The sequence below is a fragment of the Mustela erminea genome, chromosome 11, assembly GCF_009829155.1.
Source record: "Mustela erminea isolate mMusErm1 chromosome 11, mMusErm1.Pri, whole genome shotgun sequence".
NCBI classification, from domain to species: Eukaryota; Metazoa; Chordata; class Mammalia; order Carnivora; family Mustelidae; genus Mustela; species Mustela erminea.
This window is the reverse complement of record NC_045624.1, coordinates 60,186,615-60,207,395: the sequence shown is the minus strand read 5'-3', so window position 1 is coordinate 60,207,395 and position 20,781 is coordinate 60,186,615. Positions and strand designations below refer to the sequence as shown.

The window sequence follows — 20,781 nt, the reverse complement described above, 5'->3', positions numbered from 1 at the left end:
GATATTCAAGTTATCCTAGAGGAAAGTAAAATTAGTATCCTTGTCTCAGGCAGGCAGGAACTGAGGCACAATGAGGTAAAATTGCTTCTACTATTAAATAGCGAGATTTGACCTCCACTGTCCAAGGCCCAAGACTTTGCTCATATGTAGTACCTTGTACTCCGTCCTCTGAGAGAATCCCATCACTTCATATTATGTGACATTAGTGTTCATAGTATTAATACCATGTAAGAGCTTGAAGATATGTTTAAGAAGTGCTGTCAGACCAAATGCTACATGTGATATTCAATTAAGTTCAGTATAATAGTAGCATAGGTTTCTGACCTAATTATATGATGCCTATAGATAAATAATGTCCCAACCAAAATTTAAAAATTCTCTTTTGAGAGCACTATTATTTTGTTAAGCAAACCTTCAGGATTCCTGAAATTGAAGGCTTATGTATACAGAGAACTTAACCACACTTCTACAATTCAAAGCATGAGGATGAAGATTTTCATAGAGTAATAGGGAACTAAGAGCTGTCTACTCCACCCTTGCTTTCCATATACGTGTTATTTTGTACATTATGGTATAAATCAGAAGAAATTTATAAATAAACATTTTGGAGGGTTATTTTTTCCTTAATTTATATCATACAAACATATAAATTGATACATGTGCACATGCCCTTGGCAAAAATATTTATATGAATTTTTTCATTTATAGAGTCATAGCATTTCAATAGATGAGTGGTTCCCACATTTTGCTATGCGCTATTCTATGTACAAGAGCAAATGTGACAAGATGAGTCTTGTTTCTGCCATCCACTACTTACAAGACTTTGGTTATCGCATTAAACCTGTATGACCTTTGTCTGCTCTACCTACATCCCAGGGCCATTGTGAAAAGCAAGGAAGAGGAGGGATGTGGAAATGATCTATGAATTCTAAACTGTTAAACAAAGAAAGAAAGAAGGAAGGAAGGAGGGGGAGAAAGGAAGGAAGAAGGAGGAAAGAAAGAAAAGAGGGAGAGAGATTGAGATCATCGCTACCCTTGTCTTTATCTTTCATCCCATAGGATCTAGCACAATACCTGGCATTATGGATGTTTGTTGTCTCAACTTACTTTTCGTTATGAGGAAAAAAACCTTTCTGGTTCTTAACCAAAAGAACATGCTGCATTTTACCCAAATAAATATGCCAGATCTTCAGATTCTAAAACTGGTAACCGCTTAACTATACGATTAATATAAAAATAAGAGTGTATTTTTTGATTTCATAATCACAGCAACTGTATGCATTTTACTATGCACACAATTATTGCAATTTTGCATGAATGGTTTAGGAGGTACTTTAAACCAGTCCTAACCAAAAAAGAAAAAAAAAAAAAAAAAAGGTTTTGTACATTTAGAGAGAAAGGGTGGGGGTGGGAGGTTGATGATGAATAAAACGACAAAAAATTCAAGAAAAGTAAGAATGCAATGTTTTAAATAAAATACATAAGTTTGTATGTGTAGGTCTCCCTATGTGTGTATCACACACGCCTACATTCATATGATGACCTCTAAATACACATAAACAGATAGGTCTACACATTCCATAAGCACATTGCCCAAACCTTCAGAAATTGCCATTTAAAAGCCAAGGGCCTAAATTTTCACTTTGATCAATGAGACAGCTTTATCACAAGATGAGATGACCGAAGTTTATTGATTAACTGATAACCTTCTAATGCACCAGCCTTTAATCTGCAATAGAACAGTGAATGTAAGGAAAGCTTTCAGAAAGGAGTACAAGGTTTGATTATCCTAGAGGAAAAAAACAACGTGGAGAGGCTCAGGATGGCAAAACATCCAGAAACACAGAGCAATGACATCCAGTTTCTTGGCTTTCCCAGCAGACCCGTGAGCTGAGACAACTGTGTCACCTGACATTCTAGCCCCAGTGCCAAGAACCAGAGTGAAATCAAATCAACATAATAAGGCTGTTGTGTCCATGAGGATGGAGAAAAACAGCCTCAAACCGGCAGTCAAAGTTCACTTCACAGCATGACTGCCATTTCAAAGGAAAAGCTAACATGTTGTAGTTAACACTTCAAGACTATCCATACATCGTGATAGGAACGAGCCATATTTAACCAAGTCCAAGAACCCGAATAGTATTTGACAGAACTTTGGCTGCTACTTGGTGGCTCACAGAAAATCTCAGATGAAGATCATATGTTTGGGCCTTAAATATCAGGACTAAAAGGTTCAGGGGGGGGAAGTGGGCAAAGGGAAAGGATATATTTCTTTCTGATTAAAATTTTGTCCAGAATTTGGATTTGCTTACAGACCTTGATCACAATGAGAAAGACCTAAACGATCGTAAACTGTGAATTAGACACAAATACATTAAAATTGATAAAGTAGACAAACAAAAAACGGGCATCAAGATATACTACATTGAATTCATTCCCTCTTAAAATATATTTGTGTTACTGAGGTAGCTAAGCTTAAAGTGCCTTCTTTAACAAGAAAATGGTTGAGAAAAATATTTCTCACTCCAGTATTCTAGAGTATTTGATGGGAAAAAAAAGGTCACCAATAAATTAAAGAATCTAGGTTTGTATAATTCTTATTTGCTATTTTCCCAACATACAAGTAAGGGCATACAATCGTTCTTGCTCTAACATCAGAACCAAATAACCTTTCTTGGATTTCAGTTCATTTTTAAAACAAGAGCACGGAGATCATTAATCTATGATGTCTCTTCAAGCTGCAGCTCTGGGATTCTCGTGAATATTTACTACCACTTTGGGAATTCCATGAACCCTACTACTCTGACTAGTACTAATACTTCTGCTGCTGCTACTACTCCATCATCTGCCTCAAGGTTCTTCTCCCACCCTTAGAAAAACATACAGATATTTTCAGACAAAAACTGCACATATACAATAAGCAAATAGAGGATATATCATAAATCTCTCTCAAATTCTGGATAAGAGGAAATCTTCCAGGCAGGGCAAAGCAAGCACTAGAGCCTAGATGAGAAATGGAACAGTTCCAAGTACCAGGTCATCCCAACTTCCTTCAACCATAGCTATTAGCTCAAATGAGTTCACAGAACACCTTTCTCAGAACAAACCCCTGTGGGAAGGTTCTCTGGGTCCCTCTCAATCTATTGTGCCTTACTAAGAATAATTTTCAAATAATAATCATGTCCTATATGAAAAACATTCTGTTAGTGATGAAGGGTTTTTTTTTTTGGCGGGGGAGGGGATTGTTTTTTTAAGAGCAGTAACAGTTGGTGCTAAAGGAGAGGTCAAATGTTTTCATCTCTCAGGGCGCCAGTGTGGCTGAGAAAGTTAAGCATCTGAGTCTTGACCTCAGTTCATATCTTGTTCTCAGGCTCATGAGTTTGAGCCTGGAGTTGGGCTCTATGTTGGCCATGGAGCCTACTTAAGGGGGAAGGGGGGAGAGTATTAACAGTTTTGAAACCTTTACAAGTGGATTCAGTTCTGGCCCTCGGGGAAGGGAGATGATGTCCCCAGACCATGCAAGTAGGAGCTGGGGATCCAACTTTTATCATTTCAATCATCTGAGGCTTTAGTTAGTTGATTATTTTATTCCCTATATTTCTCAATAAAAAATGGGGAAACATACTAAGTTATTTCAGAGTGTTTGTGTTTAATAGAGATTACTGAGAAATGTATTGTGAGATAGGAATATCAAATAATATTAGAGAGCCCTAATCTGGTAACAGAGACTGATCACTGATAATGTTACATAAATGCAAATGGCTTTCCATTATCCCTCAAAACAAAACACAACATGGGAAAATACAAGCAGAATTGTTGGATTTTATTTCAGACAACTAAGCTACCTGTGTGCGAATAGGTCTAAAACACTTTTATAAGACTCGAAATATCTGAGAAGCTATTCATTCAATTCACTGAATATCCACAAAGAATTATACACAGTTGTATAGGACATGAGCGATCCTCTACAAGAAAACTTGAATAATATAACACTGAGATGTACAGAAAGCTTTTATGAGCAGAGAATTCATTAATTCTAAGACAAGCAGAGAAAAAATGACATTCATAAATGAAATGATTCATGAAAAAACAGAACCTTCAAGAATGAGTATGATCTCAAAAAGTAGAGTAGGTCAACATTTTGCACATGTAATTGCCGCCAGAGAACATGATTTATCAAGACATAAGATAACCTCCTGAGTCCCTAATCACAGAAATCGAAGCATGGCCTAAAGAGGTGCAAACATAGAAAATGACAGTAATCCACTGGAAAATCCAGTGGCCATTCCTTTGAACAGGGTGCTTCTTGTAGAAATGAACATTAAAAAAAAAAAACCCAAGCACATTTTCTTCAGAATGTAATAGATCAGCACCTGAGTATCCCATGACTACACACACACACTGAGCCCTATATGATTCCGCATCCCTTGACACGGGATGAATAAGACTTTATCAGTTGTATGCAGTTCAGTATCTAAGTTCCCTGAGAGCAGATGTATTTTTCTCGTTTGTCCATCACTGTAATTATCAGTGCCTAGACAGAAGACGGCATAGGACAGACCAAAACACATTAGTTAAATGAATAAACTTTTAGAGTCTTGTCAACCTACTTAGCACCCTCAGTAAAAATATACATCTATGGACATTTGTAAAATCTCTAAGTAAAATGAAAGCTTTTACACTCTTAAGATTTATGATTCATATTTTAAGTCATAAAAATCAAAATAACGAATGTGGCCCACATCTCTAAGAATACAATCATTCCAATTTTGCAAACAGAAATATAAGACTTCTTTATAGTAAGACACAAATAAAGGAGCAATTACAATTCAAGTCTCTTTTAGGGATCTAAAAATCTCCTCCAACAGGGCTGTAAAGTCAAAAACTAGGAGCAACTATGAAACAAGCCTCTGGATGGTTTAACAATGTGCCATCTACAGCAAACTGAACTTCTTTGCTAAACCTGAGATTTAAATAAGAGTCTAAGAATGCATATACAATCATTACACAATGGCACTTTTTCTATCTTGAAATTTAATCAGACATTGTAGAAACAGGATTTCTAATCTGGCCATTTCTGATATATTGTCAGTAATTGGGTTTTTGAGTTAACATTACCCTCAGCTACTGTCAAGTGCCAAGTAATGCTTGTTGGGGTGTAATTCATTAGATTTTTAAAAAGCAACCACAGCTGGTTCGTTCCTGGGTTTTGGCACCAAAAAGAAAAAAAAGAAAGAAAGAAAGAAAAATAAGGCAACCACATGAAACCAACCATTTTTTACTTACTGCGACATAGAACAAACTCTCGTTAAGAGAAAATTCAGTAACAGAAGCAAATGTGCACTGTGCATCTTAAGTAGATGTTTAACGTTATAAATGGGGAAAAGTGGCAAAATGATAAAAATAAAAACCATAAAAACACTAAACACACAGTTAGGACATACAGGTTTACATGTACTACTTAAGCTCGGATTACTTCTTTATATCTGATTCCATAAAATTTACATGTCCTATGAAATGGTGGTTCAGAAATAGAGTCATTTTCATGATTGCTTTGGCCTTATTTGCAAATACTATCAAATGTTGTGTTTGCTTTTGTAATCACCACTAGACATAAGAATAGGTATATATATTAAAAACACTGGAACAAAGAATATAATATTTGGTTTTGCAAATAACTTCCCAGTATAACCCCTTATCTAAACTTTCCAACAAATGCTGCTGGGCTTTCAACCTAATCATTCCAGTAACTGCATAGCGATACACTTATTTAAGTTTAAGCAAAAGTTAACCAAAGATGGCACAGATCACTTGCCTCAAAATAATTTGTTACTAATTATAGGCAGGGTAAGTGGAAAGGATTTGTTGGCATACTTTCTTTTATCATGTTTCTGAAGTCAATTTCTAGGACAATGTGTTAAACTAAAGGAAAAATTTAAGAGGATAAATAAAACAGGAAAGAAAAAGCTAAAAACTTGTGAAATATACAATTTCAGCTTTTAGCAATAATATAACGACAAATTCCAGTTTTGTGGGGGGGGTTAAAGGCATTGCTTTATTTTTTGGTTTTCACTTTGGCATTAAATCTGAACTATCTACCTTAGGAAGAATGAGCTGATAAAACTAAAAATTTTGGAAAGGATCTACCTGAACAGACTTTACTAAAACTGATGCAATTTTCTAGCTATAAACATTTAGTCACTTACAGTAATTTCTAATTACACATATTTCCCCATTAATTGCAGTTTTTCTAAAATATACCTTTTCATATTCCACAAACATTCACCATATTCAGGTATTATCTTTCTTTTTTGTTTTATCCTTGCATAAGGAAGAAGTGCCATAGAATCATAATGTGTTCTGGGCCTGAAAGATTACTCATTTCCTTGTCATTTTACAGATAAGTAAATAAAGGTTAACTGACATGCCCGAGGTGAATGATTTAGTATTTTTTTTTTCCTTCTGTGGAACTTGATAGCTTTCCCGGATGTTATCCAACACAAAATTTCTTGTAAAAGGTAGCTTTTTTTCCACTGGGTTTCTGTTTTCATTGGAAAAATATATTCTTTGTGAAACAATCAAGCACCAACCAGAATGTCTGCTTTGCTGAAGAGATGGCCACTGGACACTAGACTGGGCCCAGCATACATGAGAGAGAACGCACTAACAGTGAAAGAACAGACCATTAGATGATGAGAATCCCCCAGTGGATGCATCTAGAACACAGTGGGGCCACCAATGCTTGGTTCTCCTTCACTAGCAAGGACAGGGTTCCTTCTAAGCCAGAACTGATTCTAGTATGACAGGGATCTAACGGTGAGCACTTTCTCAAGGTCATGGAAGAGCAAATAAGTAAAAAATAGTTTTTGGAACTAGATAGTACAAATAACTCTAGCAAAGATGACCAAAATTAAACTATTTTAACAATATCACTAGTAAATAGACTTCATTTTTTAATTCCCTAGTATACTTAAATAACAAAATGACAGTGTATTACTTCCATAAAAATTTTCAAAAAACACTATCACTTAATGAATTGTATACCTGTATGAACAGGAGAGTTCATCCTACAACTTACTTGCAAAAGACTGATACCGCTGTCAGTGTTCCACAAATCATTAAATGACAAGATAAGCAACATATCTAACTTTGTGTTGCATAGAAAGCCTGCATCAGAATCATCTAACAGCTCATTAGAAATTTGAGGGCCCAATTTTAGACCTGAAAGTCCAACTCTCCTAGGATAGGAACATGAAGGTGCATTTGAACAAGCTTCCCAAATGATGCTTGTTCACATTCAAAAGTGAATTAAGATTATTGGACTCGTGTAGAATTACATAGCTGATTACTTTTAGGAAAATAATTAAAACACATCTCAAGTGCTTATTTTCCTAAATGGGGTGCCAGACAAAAATCTAAAACTGATAAATCAAGAAGTTGTAGTGTAAGGATATTATTTAGCATGTGGGACAAATGAAAGGCATTAAAAAAAAAAAAAAGGTTTCTGTAGAGAATAGGGCTGGGTTGAACAATCTTATTTGTGTTTTTCCCCCACTCAGGAAAATAACGCTTTGATAAAATATTTTTTAAAAAAAAGCTTAAGACAAACAAATAAACCCAAAACAACTGAAACAACAAAAACCAAACACAAAAGAAACAGAACCTTCAAGAGCTGGTTATAGCTTAGATCTCAAGTGATACCATTTAAGATGAGGAAGGCACGAGGCTATTCATCCTTAAGTGGATAGTTGTGGTCTGTACAGTGGCATGTTTAAACATGGGTCCTTTTATGGTTTTTTTTTATTTTTTTATATATATTTTTTAAGATTTTATTCATTTATTTGACAGACAGAGATTGCAAGTAGGCAGAGAGGCAGGCAGAGAGAGAGGAGGAAGCAGGCTCCCTGCTGAGCAAAGAGCCCAATGCGGGGCTCGATCCCAGGACCCTGAGATCATAACCTGAGCTGAAGGCAGAGGCTTTAACCCACTGAGCCACCCAGGTGCTCCCTTTTATTATTATTAATTTTTTTTTAAAGAAAACAAAGCACAGTAACAAACTTATGTTCTCAAATCCCAGAAATGGACTTCTTCTTTGAATGTATGCTCACCTTCTGGTAAAAGCTCTAAGAAGGAAAGACAAAGACTTCCTGGGCAGCCATATTCAAAAATTTAATCAGGAGCAAGAAAGAGTTCAAAATTTATAATAAAAAGCCAACTTTTATCAAGTACTCATTAAGTGTGTAGAAAAAAACACAATGCAAGAAGGTGGCTTAGTAGAAAAGCAGGGAAGTAAGAAACACAAAGCACCAATGGAACTTCCCAATCCACGACGAGGACAGGTTAATATAAAAGAAATCATTTAGTCAGGGTCTGCAGAGAGACTTCCCTGACTTCAGTGTCTTAAAAAGCAAATCTGTCATCATTATCTGTTAAAGTTCCCCCCACCTCTTCCCAATGTAAGTGTAAAAGGAACCCGAGTATTACTATGTATTTTTTTTTTAATTCCTAAGAAAATGAAACATAGCTATGACTTTTATTTACTTGAACAAAGACTCACCTGTGTAACAGGAGCTTTAACAGTTGAGATCCCACACACCGGTTTGCCCTGATTCTTTTCAGTTGGGTCACTAGTACTGTATTATGAATTTCAATTCAAGTATACAAACTTGCAAACTTTTAATGTTTACTTTCTGCTATATAAACATATCAGTGTCAAGGTTATTGTTATTCTCTTAATGACACTATTCTAACTGACCTGCATTCCACTGTTCTTTCTTGAGTACAAGAGAAAGAAACAGAGTTACAAAGACCTATCCTGCTGGGAATTTTTGCATAACCCTGTTTATACCCCTGGCAATGTTCTGGAAAGAGGTAAAAGGTAAAGTGAACATCATCTATCCTGTGAATCACTGTAGAGAAAACAATGAGAACTCATGTTACCAAACAGAAACAAACGAGTTGGAAAAATGATAACATATTACCGTAATGAAAAAAATGAGAGGTAATAGATTTCAAAAGATGAGGGCTATAACTACATTTAAAGCATGTGATTTAAAATACAACATTATTAATAAACATATAATTTACAAAAATTCAGTTAATATATAAATTTGTGTCTACTTTGTAAAGATAAGGCTAATTTATGTTTTAAATACTCTTTAAATTCTCTTTTCTGAAAAGACCAATTTCTACTTCCTCTGGACAAAAGCTATCTTAAAGTAATTCTGCTTTTTTCGGCAGAGTGTCCTGAGTTCTGAAAAGATTTGTTTCTAAGAAATACACAATTTATTAGAGCCAAGTAAGCTTTTTCTCTTAGCCTCCACTCACTTCCTAGGACGGGCTTGTAGGGAGTTTTTGGTTTGTTTTCATCTGCCTCCAATGCCTATAGGTGCTTCAAAAGTCAGCACCCCTCAAAGGTCAGCAGCAAGCTACAGGTCTTTAGATTCCAGATTTCCAGTTGACATATTGTGTAAATAAAAATAAAGAATGTTTGGGAAGATTTTTAGAGAATCCTCAAGTGCTATGGTTTAACCTCATTTCTCACAATTTTAAAGGCTCCGTTCTCTCCTCTTCTGCATAGATTCACCTTAAGACAGTCAAATGTATGATCCATAATCCAGGATGGAACGGACTTTGACAGTTCATTCTCCTAACTCACATTTACCGAAGGACTAAAGCAATAAAATGAGAGGCATTTTATTTGATTGAGAGATGTCAGGAAATCTGCTTGTTTGTGTTTGAAAAACCAGCCCCATAGAATCTGTAGCGGGACCACACAGGGGGCTGGGCTTCTCTCTATTCCTGGAGAGGAGATCCCTCTGCTCCACGAAGCATTCCCAGGGAAGAATCAAACATTTGTAAAAGGCATTCTACACTTTCAGTTCCAATATTTGATAACCTCCTCCATCCAGAAATCCTCAGAATTTAATCCATATACTCTATTTCTCTTTTTTGCATCATCTCCCTTTGTGCTGTTCTCAATGAACACTGAAACTAGCTGTTCACCATCTTCGAACAATAGTCCTTTATGTCAGTGGTAACGTGAAATAAACCACACCTCCATTTTCTTTTTACTAGACTATTTCAGATTTGTTTTTACCTTTGTTTGGAGGTTTCCTTTAAGATTAGGTGTTTTATTCACCAATGCCGGAGTCATATTTGTTAAACTGCAAATATTCACTTCTGAAGAAAAACCTCAGCATTCTGAAAACATTTGGTTAAATATTCATGGTTTTAGCATGTTTTTCCAGAATGAGACTACATCTAGTGTGTTAAGGCATGATCATATATTTTCCACCTTAAGAAGAGAATTAGGGCTTTGAAAACACTTAGGAGTAAAAGAGCCCTAAGAAGTTGATCACATTTCTGGGATCCCAATTTTACTTACTATGCTTCTATAACATGCTCGGCAGGACGTGCTCCTAATCCCCCAGAGATTTACAGTCTTACTGAAGAAATGCATGTATGTAAAGTGTTACAGTAAGCACAAGGCCCGAGATACTCTAGAGCCTAACTCTGCAGGTAAGGGTGGTAAGAAAAGGTCAAGAAAGACTTCAATGGGGCACCTGGGTGGCTCAGTGGGTTAAAGCCTCTACCTTCGGCTCAGGTCATGATCTCAGGATCCTGGGATCGAGCCCCGCTCAGCCGGGAGTCTGCTTCCCCTTCTCTCTCTGCCTGCCTCTCTGCCTACTTGTGATCTCTCTCTGTCAAATAAATAAATATAATCTTTTTAATAAATAAATAAATAGATAAATAAATAAATAAATAAAATTTTTTAAAAAAAGAAAAAAAGAAAGACTTCAATGTGGTGAAGTCTAAGCTAGGTCTGCAGTAGGAGCTCTACCAAGGCCACAAAGCACAAGGAGAAGTTTACAAAGCAAAATGAACGACGGGTTCATTTAGGTGGAGAGACCTAAAACAGCTGCATCCGTTTGAAGAACGGAAACATGGTAAGGGCTCCAGGTCAGAGGACAGGGAGGAACCGGGCACTGGGAACACAAGAGTGAAAACTGAAACACCAAGTCAAGGCCCAGATGGTAGCGTGATGCTCTGAGGGACTTTGTTCTGAAGGAAGTTTAAGGAGAAAATTAGCAAGGACAGACAGCTGTGCATTAATGCCATCCCGGGGAATGGTTGGGAGGACATAAGACTGCAAAAGCAAGAGGCTTACTCACAAGATCAGTCAAGGCGGACATGGCTGTGAACTCAGTCAAACACAGATAAGTAGAGACCACAAAATTAAGTTATTTTTAAAAGGTAGAATTAACAACTTGGTAAGCAAGTGGAGGTCTCTGGTAAAGAACTGGGAAGAAGTACAGATAAAGGATTTTTAGCCTACGTAATGCATCAACTTGGAAAGGCAAGAGAAGTGCAAAAGAGACACTGATCAGGAAAAAAAAAATAGTAATAAATTCCACATTGGCCTAGCTGAGTGGGAACTGTCCACGGAGCATCATGTGTAAGACTATTGTACGCTGATGGTTACCTGAGGGCTAAGGGTTGAGTCCTGAGGTATTAGGCTTTTCTGTCTTGGCACAAGGACCACGTGGTAGATCAGGGGAAGACGCCCAACAGATAGGGGCAGGCGGACACCCAGGCAGAGATAACAATATAAGAGACATCACTATACAGAAGTGTGCTGACCACGACAGCAACCAATAGCCCCTCTTTAAATTTAAGATCATAGAAATTGAATAAAACAAAAATTCATCTCTTTGGTCCCATCAACCACAGTTCCTGTGCTCAGTGAGCAATGTGGTTAGTGGCTACTACACCGAATGGTCAGAAACCCATTATTTCCACCATGACAGATAGTTCTGTGGGATTATGCAGGGATGGCTCATGTGAGATAAGAGCAAAGCTTGGGGACAGAACCCTAGGAAAAGAGGAGGGAAGGAAGATGAGTGGAGGGAGAAGAAAGAATCAAAGTAGTTAAAAAAGAGAAAGGGAAAAATCATCCCACTGTGGACCAAGAGGAGAGTTCAAGGAGACAAAAGAGTCAAGAATATGAAAAACTGAAAAGAGGTCAAAAAAGGAAAGGAACAAAAATTTCTTTCTGGTAGTGATTTTTTACCCTGGCATTTGGTATACCATTGGAATCATTACCAATTTCTTCAGATGTAAAATGACTCGATGAGAATAATTCTCCCACTCAGATGACAGGTTTAGCTTTTAGAAAATCCCACAGAAAGAGAAATTCTGGAAATGTGACCATTCCCTCTCTGCGTTTAAAAAAAAAAAAAAAAAAAGGAAGGCCTTGCCTAGCCATCATCCTTCACTGTCATCTTTCTGGAAATTTCTAAGGGTCTCTACTTAAGGTCTTTCTTTTTTTTTTTTTTTTTTTTTTTTTTTTAAGATTTTATTTATTTATTTGACGGACAGAGATCACAAGTAGGCAGAGAGGCAGGCAGAGAATGAGGAGGAAGCAGGCTCCCTGCTGAGCCGAGAGCCCGATGCCGGACTCGATCCCAGGAACCTGAGATCATGATCTGAGTCAAAGGCAGAGGCTTTAACCCACTGAGCCACCCAGGTGCTCTTCTACTTAAGGTCTATATCATTGCTGAACAGGTTCTTGAAATTGCATAATAACTATATGCAGACATCAAAGAGCACACAAAATTCTCTTCTTAGATCAAAAATCAAACTGACAGAACAGCAGATACCAGTGGGACAGTGAGGAGTTTTTTTTAGGAAGTACAGAGGTCAAAATGAGATGATGAGAAAGTTCTGGAGGTGGGCAGTGTCGATGTTTACACAACAGTGTGAGCGCCACTGAACCGCACACTTAACAAATGGTTACAATGGTAAATTTTCTGTCATGTATATTTTACCACAATGGAACAAAAATATCTTAATGAAGCTGAACCAAAACATAGGAGGGAATCTGGATGTAACTTCTTATAACCCTTGATGCCTGGGAAATAAAAAATACCAAACATAAAAGTGGAAAACATTGCTCACAGACATCTGCTCCTCGAAGTCGCATAGGTATTGATATTAGACATGTGAGATTAAGTGTGAGAATATGGGTTTGATAAGCTGTAAGGCAGTAAGCATCTCTAGTTGCTGCTGATACTGCCTCCTGTGAAACTGTCAATGGTCTGGAAAAGGGAATCAAATCAGAGCTCTAAAAGGTACTAAGAGAATAAAAACGTTATTAGGTCACTTTCTTCAAGATGGCATTGATAACCTTTTTTTTTTCATATTTACACGTCAGGTCAACAGCTGCAGTTAGTTGGTAGACCAGCAAAGCATAAACAGGAGAAGGAAAGCCCGAGGCCGCCATGTTTGTACAGGCATAATCGTCACTCAGGGATTACCGGGAGGCCACTGTCCCATGAATCACCACTCACGCATTCTCTGACAGGCCCTGGAGCAAGGCTCAGGGAAAGAAACACTGAAGGGATCCTAAGAGAAGCCACGGGCTCCTTCCGTTTGTGTTACTATAACCAGGAGGCAGAAAATGAAGCTAAAAAATCACATCAATGTAGGTGAAAGTTCATGAATGTAAAATACAAGCCAACAAATTTTTATAAGCATTCAATACAGAGCCTCACATGGATCTTAACTACTGACTTCCTCGCATCAGCATTCAGACTTTTTCTCACAAACAGCGAAAAGCTGGAGGTAAACACTTGCACATTCATTGGATCATACCCTATTTCTCCTCCAAAGGTATTAACCAAATACGGAGAATCAGACCACCTTTTAATCAAAGACAGTTTTCCTTGGCTACTATTTGGAGCTCCACTCAGATCATACAGGGATTCTGCTGGTGTCCCAACCTGACAGAATCACCTCATGACTATATGCTAACAAGGTACCAACATAATGCGAGAACGGACACTGGAGGTAGAAACCAACCAAAGAGAAAGAATGAAAAAAGAAAACAAGAAAGACAGAAAAAAATCAAGAGATGAGTCATACTATACTTACAACTTTCAGCCTGATAGTCTGGCACAAACTGCTCATCATTGTCAGGTACCTGAGCTGAAGGGAAAAAAAAAAAAAATTAAAAAAAAATTAAGAGAGAAAGTGCTAAGGCATAAGGAATGTCAAGCAAGATCTTTTTCGGCTCAGATCAAACCTATGATTATTTGCCAATGAGCTCCTATTTAAAATGGGATTGAGGGCAATACTTGAGAGGGGAAAGAGAAGCAACCACTGATGTCAGCTAGAAAACACAAGTGTCAGAAATGTAATTGTGGCAGTCGTGGTCCTTCTGAACATCACCTGCCAGATGGAAATAAAAGAAACATACAAAATATTAGAAGCTACTGGGTTTCTGTTAGCTGCGGGGCTTCTTTGCAAGAATGGAGTAAGAAGTATTTCAATTCACCCAGGGCTCGTGCTGCAGCAGCCACTATACTAACTACAGCATTCTTTCAAAGGATGTGCAGTTACACACATCCCTCTGCTTTGACAGAAATGCCTGACTCTAGTATGTTCAGTCAATTGAAAATGAGACGACCATAACTAAAAATGTTTGACCTAAATTTGGCTGAGATATGCTACAAAGTTTTTTAGTGAAAGCATATCCACTGATTTTGGTCATACAGAAGAATAAAATATATTTTAGTGATTATGTCATAACAATAAAATTATAAATAATAAATTCCATCGTTTCACGCAAAATATTTTCCTGGCAACTACACAACACTCATGAAAAGAATATCACTATTTCGTCAATCTTTGTGTCAAATAACTTCCCTATTTTTAGTAAAGAAAAAACTACTGGAGAGCAAGGACTTAATGCATTCGGCAGTAATCAAAACACAAGTACACTTTTCCACTTCTAAAATATTTTTGTCACAGTTGATTCAGACATCAAAATAACCTATTCCAAATTGACAAGATATTACGAAAACAAGCTTTCACATGCACACACAAGTATACACACTCACACACACACAAATGACCTAAAATAGAAGTTAGTTCCTTTTAATTTGGTAAAAATAGAAGAGTTATCCTATTTAACTTTGGCTATGATCTGATTACTAGTATTACTAGTATTACTAGATACTAGTATTACTTTACTCGTAATATCTAATACTGAAATGTTTCATCCAGTCAAGTCATATTAAAATAGATGTCAATTAATTTTTTAAAAAGAGCCTGCTGTGAATGGGGAATGTTTATGAACATAATCGTTCTCTGTGGAAAAAGTTACAGGTTGGTAGGTGAATGAGTTAAAAAAATTCTCTTTAAAAAGAAATTCTACATTTAAAAATGTATATAAAAACGAAATACAACATAGATAAGATTATTCTTTAGTACCAGCTTGTTTAATCACATTTTTAAAAGCAGAAATTCAAAAAAATAATAATAAAATAAAAGTAGAAATACTTGGCTGAATAAAACTAATGTCATGTTATGAAGAGCAGAACCAATGATAATCTCGCCAATTATTAAAATACATACAGTCTGACATTAAATTATTTCCTAACATTCTCTGTACACCAACACATCAGCTTATTAAAGACAAATTCCATCCTCTGTCACCAAAAAAATTAGGACTTTCTTCCAAGTTATAAATGATCAGCACATAATGGAAGAAGAGATTTTTTTCCCTCTTCATATTCTACTTCTGTCTGCTACCGTGGATAACGAAAGCCATGGAAACTTCAAGTCATGGTTTTATGACATCCTATCGGTGTAAAGTGTGTACACTATTTTAACCTATTTGAACTGTATTTTATTCATCAGTTTAATAGTGGTAATATGGGTTTCCTGTTACAATTAAATTAAATCCTAAATGTTACTTATTTTTTCCGAACCTTCACCTCCCACCCATTTCTTTCAGTTCATACACACAAAACTACTTCAGTCATTACAATGCAAGGTTAAAATCTTCAATTCTCCTGAATTATATCAGAAAGGGATAAAAATAACAGGTAAATGTGTACATTAGTATTCTCTTAACTATAAACATTTTTGACAGTACAGCAAGCTCATTTTTACCACAGATTCATCTAAGTGGAGAAACATCCTTTAAAATAAGTCTTCACAGCAAAAAAATACAAAAATGTTTTCAATATCTATTTAATAAATAACAGCAGGTAGACAGAACTAAATCCTACACATTTTTTCCATCATACCCACATGTTTTGGTTTTCCTTCTAAATTAACAGCTAAACAGACATAACTATTGAGATGCAAAATTATCAACCACAGCAATTACTACACTTTTAAAAAGCCAACATTTACAAGAATCTAATAAAAATGTAATACCCCTTTACAGGAATAGTTAAAAATAGCTGCTGAGTAACAAAAATATATTTGTAACTAAATGTGCTGGTATGAGCGTCCTAAAGGCCAGACATTATTTTTTCCTTACTATCTTAAGACAAAATTGCAACTCTGTGATATGTTTCACTGCAAGAAAGACATAAAAATCACTGATGGATATGTGGTATGTGTTGGGATAAGCATAGGGGGAGCCAAATTTTAGAAGAAGCTGGAAGTTATACCTCACAAACATAAAGAAAAGAGGTCCATAACAATTTGTAAAAAGAATAAGAATTGCTGTAAGAATTGCTATTTCTGTTCTAACTCCTTAACATACTGAATAAATACTTCACACTTATGCCTGAACATATTACAGCATTTTAACAAAAAACATATGACTCACATTTTCACAGAAGCTAATCTGAAAAAACGGAATAGACCCAATGAAGCAGCATGCTACTTAAATAGACAAAGGCTTAAGTACACTTCTAATTTCAAGTTCGAGTAAAAGGAAAGCAGTTAACAAAAAACACAAGTTGGATCTGGGCAGGGAAAATATGACAAAGTATTGCCACACTCATATCATACGTTTCCTTTTCTCCTCAGTTCACAGGAATTCTGTGAAGTAGCAAACTACAGCCGCCTGAAAATTTGTGGCAAGCCATACCAACTCCAAAGTGGAAAATTAACCATAGAGGCCAACCTTTAAAAAGCACTATTTTCACTGCTATCTATTATAAACTAGGCTTGGAATAATCACCTTTGGGGAATGAAAATGCTTCCCCAGACTATGTAATTAAAGAGGAAGGGGAAGAGTAAGAAAGGACAAGGGGGGAAAGTACAGACCAAAGACCAATAAAAGGCTTTCAGGAAGATTAAGCATGTGGATTTTATTGGTAAGAGCTGGACCGGCCCTATCAGTTCACTGCACAGAAATAGACAAGTTGCCATCAAGTCTCGGGACTCGGGCTTTGAAAGGGTAGTATCTGCCCTCTCAGCTCTTTGCTTTACCTAGATTATGATCCAGAGTTGTTGTGTTATGTTTCGTTTTGTTGGTTTTTTTTTTTTTTCTCTCTTTTAGTGCATAGCAATCCATATTACAAGAAACAAGCTCATGAAAATACTAATCATGATCTGGATGCCACAGAATCTCTAACCCTCATTTTCAGTTTCAGCACACTTTCTTAACGAACATTTCTGGGGGTGGGGGCGATTTTTAAATAGAGTTCCTTTATTTTATGCTAAAACTTTCATATGAAACACTAATTACTTAAGAGAGGGTGAGAGTTTTAAGTGTGTCCAAGGTTGGCTGCAGGCAAGTAAAAAGTTCCCGTTCCTTACAAACTAGGGGACTGTGGAGTTCTCTTTTAAAGCCAGGAAAAAAGTGGAGAAATTACAAATGGAACAAATGTCAAGTATAAAAGGGGTTAATATTTAATTAAAACCAGTTCTATCCACTGTAACAATGACCTGGAGCCAAACAAGGCGGAAGATGTATGAGTCATTCTTTCTGCCTGTGAATGAGACAGCTGATCTCCTCAGCAATTCCTCCAGACAAGCAGGCAGAACTGGAGTTCTGCCTCCATTCACAAAAACACAGTCCAGCATGAGCCATGTGGCCCAACCGCAATCTTTTCATGTCACACCCTTCCAGAGAACTAAAGCAAGTCAACTTGAACTTGCAATAAACACACCAATTTTATTGCTCAGTCTGAAATACAGCTCAGATCCCTTAACATATACATTTAAATAAATGACAAGTTTACAAAATTAATACTACATATAGTTAGACAGCCCTATCTACCTATCTCTCTATATACAGATATATAACCATAGATATTATAGAGAAACTTTTCACAAAAACATACATTATAAAACCAAAAAGGAAGGAAAAAAGGAAAGGAGGAGGAAAGGAAGGGACTAAGAGTGGAGGGAGGTGGGGAGGAAAAAAATCATTAAAGAAATGTCTTATTTTTTCTTTGCCTATTATTCAGATTTTCTTTATCCTGAGATTATAACAGATTATTGCTGAACTTTGTAGCATTTCACTTTGAATCAAAGAATTAGCAACGAGTTTCTATGAATAAACTTGAATTTTATTTTAAATAAAAGTAAAACAACAGGAAAATCAACCTTTGCTTGGTGGTATTCTATTTAATCCTGAACTGAAGCTTCAGGCCATGGAACAAAATAATCATGAAGCCACTAAGCCTGGTTTTATACCACATCCGCTTTTAAAATTAAAAATAATTGTACCAGTGTATAAGCATTAATTAATACAGTAGTATAAACGTATTTAAAGATATGAAAAAAGGGGGGGCTATTTCCCCATGACAGAAACATCTTTAATCCTTGATGCTCTAAAAGAAAGAAAACAGTAAGTTTCAGTTGTCTTCAGTCTCGGATCAGCTTCCATTCCTAACTCTACACTGACCTATAGCGACTTGGAACCAAGTATAGCCTAAGAGCTGTTGTTTCTATTTCCTAATACTATGGAGGTCTGACTTTATTATTATTATTATTTTAATTTCAAGCTTTTGTATACACGTGAAAGGAAATAAAGATATACTATGAGATTCAAGAAATGACCATTTCTTGTAACTGAACCAGAAAAGCAGTATTCATTAATACTTATTAGGGCCCTCTGGAAAAAGTATATCTAAGCTATATCACATCCAAGTTCTATATTTAACAAACTTTTTTTTTTTTAATTTTGCAAGTAGATCCTCGATGAAAAGACATTTATATAATTCCAATAAATGTTTAAAAATATACATTTACTCTACCTGCTATCTTTTAATCAAGTCCAAATAAGAAGTCTTCTTTTCATATTTTAGAGTATTTCCTGGTACAACAGAAAGAGGAATAGTAGCGCCCCTCCCCCCTACATGCTAAATGATTCTTGCTCAATACTAAGAAAAAGTATGGACTTCTGTAATTTAATGCTTAATTCTCATTTCCTTTCTCATGTAAACCACATAAAATAATGTAGTTTTTAAAGTCTTTAGCTCTTACCGTTATCACATCAAAAATAATTAATGAGCACATATCCAATTTATGTTCCATTTTAACGAGTAACAGTATAATTGTTTGAAAAATAAAAATGAGCACATTAGGACTACTGTGTATTGTGGAGGACATGGATAGCGAGACCGAACAGCACACATCATTGAAGGGAACTTCACAAGAATAAATTTAGTATCAGCTACTGAAGTAAACAGAGAGGATACAATGACATCTCTACTGTTAAGCCAACCTATTATTTGAAGGTCACACAAAACAATAGAAAAAAAGAGCCTTATCTGCATGAAGTAATAACCTTTGGTGTAGAAAGATTGTTCTTGGAGATAAAACTCTGATTCAAGTATGGGGGCAGCAGGAAACTTGACTTACTATATAACATCACTGAAAAACATCCTACCCTGTGACAGCGAATCACTGTTGTCTCTTTCCCTTAATATCACTGATGAAAGGGAACCTCAAGAACACCTAGATCCACACCAAAAACAATGTTCAAAATTTGCTATGCATTTATATTACATACATATGAAATTTATTATTTCTCTTCAAGCTGTGTTAGCAGGTAAGCTCTCATAAGCAATTTGAGAAGAATGCAATACTTTTAAACTCAGTTTTATATCCTTCTGTTTCTCTCCCTCACACACAAAAGGGTCCATTTTGGCTATGAATTTCTAGGACACCGTCTACTAAAGCAACACTTAAAACAGGTTGTTAAGAATAAGACATTACAGTGATGCTGATAGGATTGATGTATGAACTCATTATTTCATGGGATCAAATAACTGAAATTGCCTTTCCATCAGTAGCAATCTAACTCCAAAGACAAAGAATCAATAAAGAATTGTACATAGTAAAATTATAATATAAAGGAGCTATGGCAAAACTTAAAATAGACACTTTTTAAGTGCTACTGTGGTCACTGAAAACATTATCTTTTCAATTTTCTTCAGGATGAGGTGTGAATGTATTTAAGTGTGATAGATATGTTAAAAACATTTAAATTGCAGTGTTAGTACTTAAAAAGTGATACTAATACAAAGTTATATCCTTTACAACCATATTTTTTATCTCCATTTAGAAATTAAAAAATATACTTCCATGCATCCCCCCAAATTACAGGACTTTAGCAAATTGAAAATACTGGCTCCAACCCTCACCCTCAAATAGTCCTGCCTTATCTACCCCAATTTGTCTTTAGATGTAAAACCCATTTCATAATCCATAATAATTTACGTATGACTAATCCATGTGTTGTGCTTTGAATCTAATTTATAAAAATTCTTCCAAGAAAAAACAAACATCTTGGGATATATCATTTCCCAAGTATTCATAGATTTGAACACTTTTTAAAAACATGATTTTCATAGGACACAACCTGACTCTCACGTCTAATAAGATTTTTAGACCTCTTTAACTTCCCAGTGGGATTCTAACTCATGAGAGAAACTTGGTTAATTGCCAGTGATCTTTTTTAAAGGGGTCAAGACGCCTTAAAATTCCATGGTCACTTTTTTGGCTACCAAGCATTACGAA

General features: G+C 36.0%; 1 protein-coding gene across 9 annotated transcripts in view; it reads right to left on the bottom strand.

Moving 5' to 3' along the window:
- ETV1 (ETS variant transcription factor 1) overlaps positions 1–20,781 on the bottom strand; it is a 245,643-nt gene that overhangs the window by 68,827 nt on the left and 156,035 nt on the right. For all 9 annotated transcript variants that reach the window (XM_032305975.1, XM_032305974.1, XM_032305977.1 and 6 more), the window contains one exon: positions 13,936–13,989. In XM_032305975.1, the coding sequence (XP_032161866.1) occupies positions 13,936–13,989 (54 nt within the window). The remainder of the gene's footprint in view (positions 1–13,935; positions 13,990–20,781) is intronic.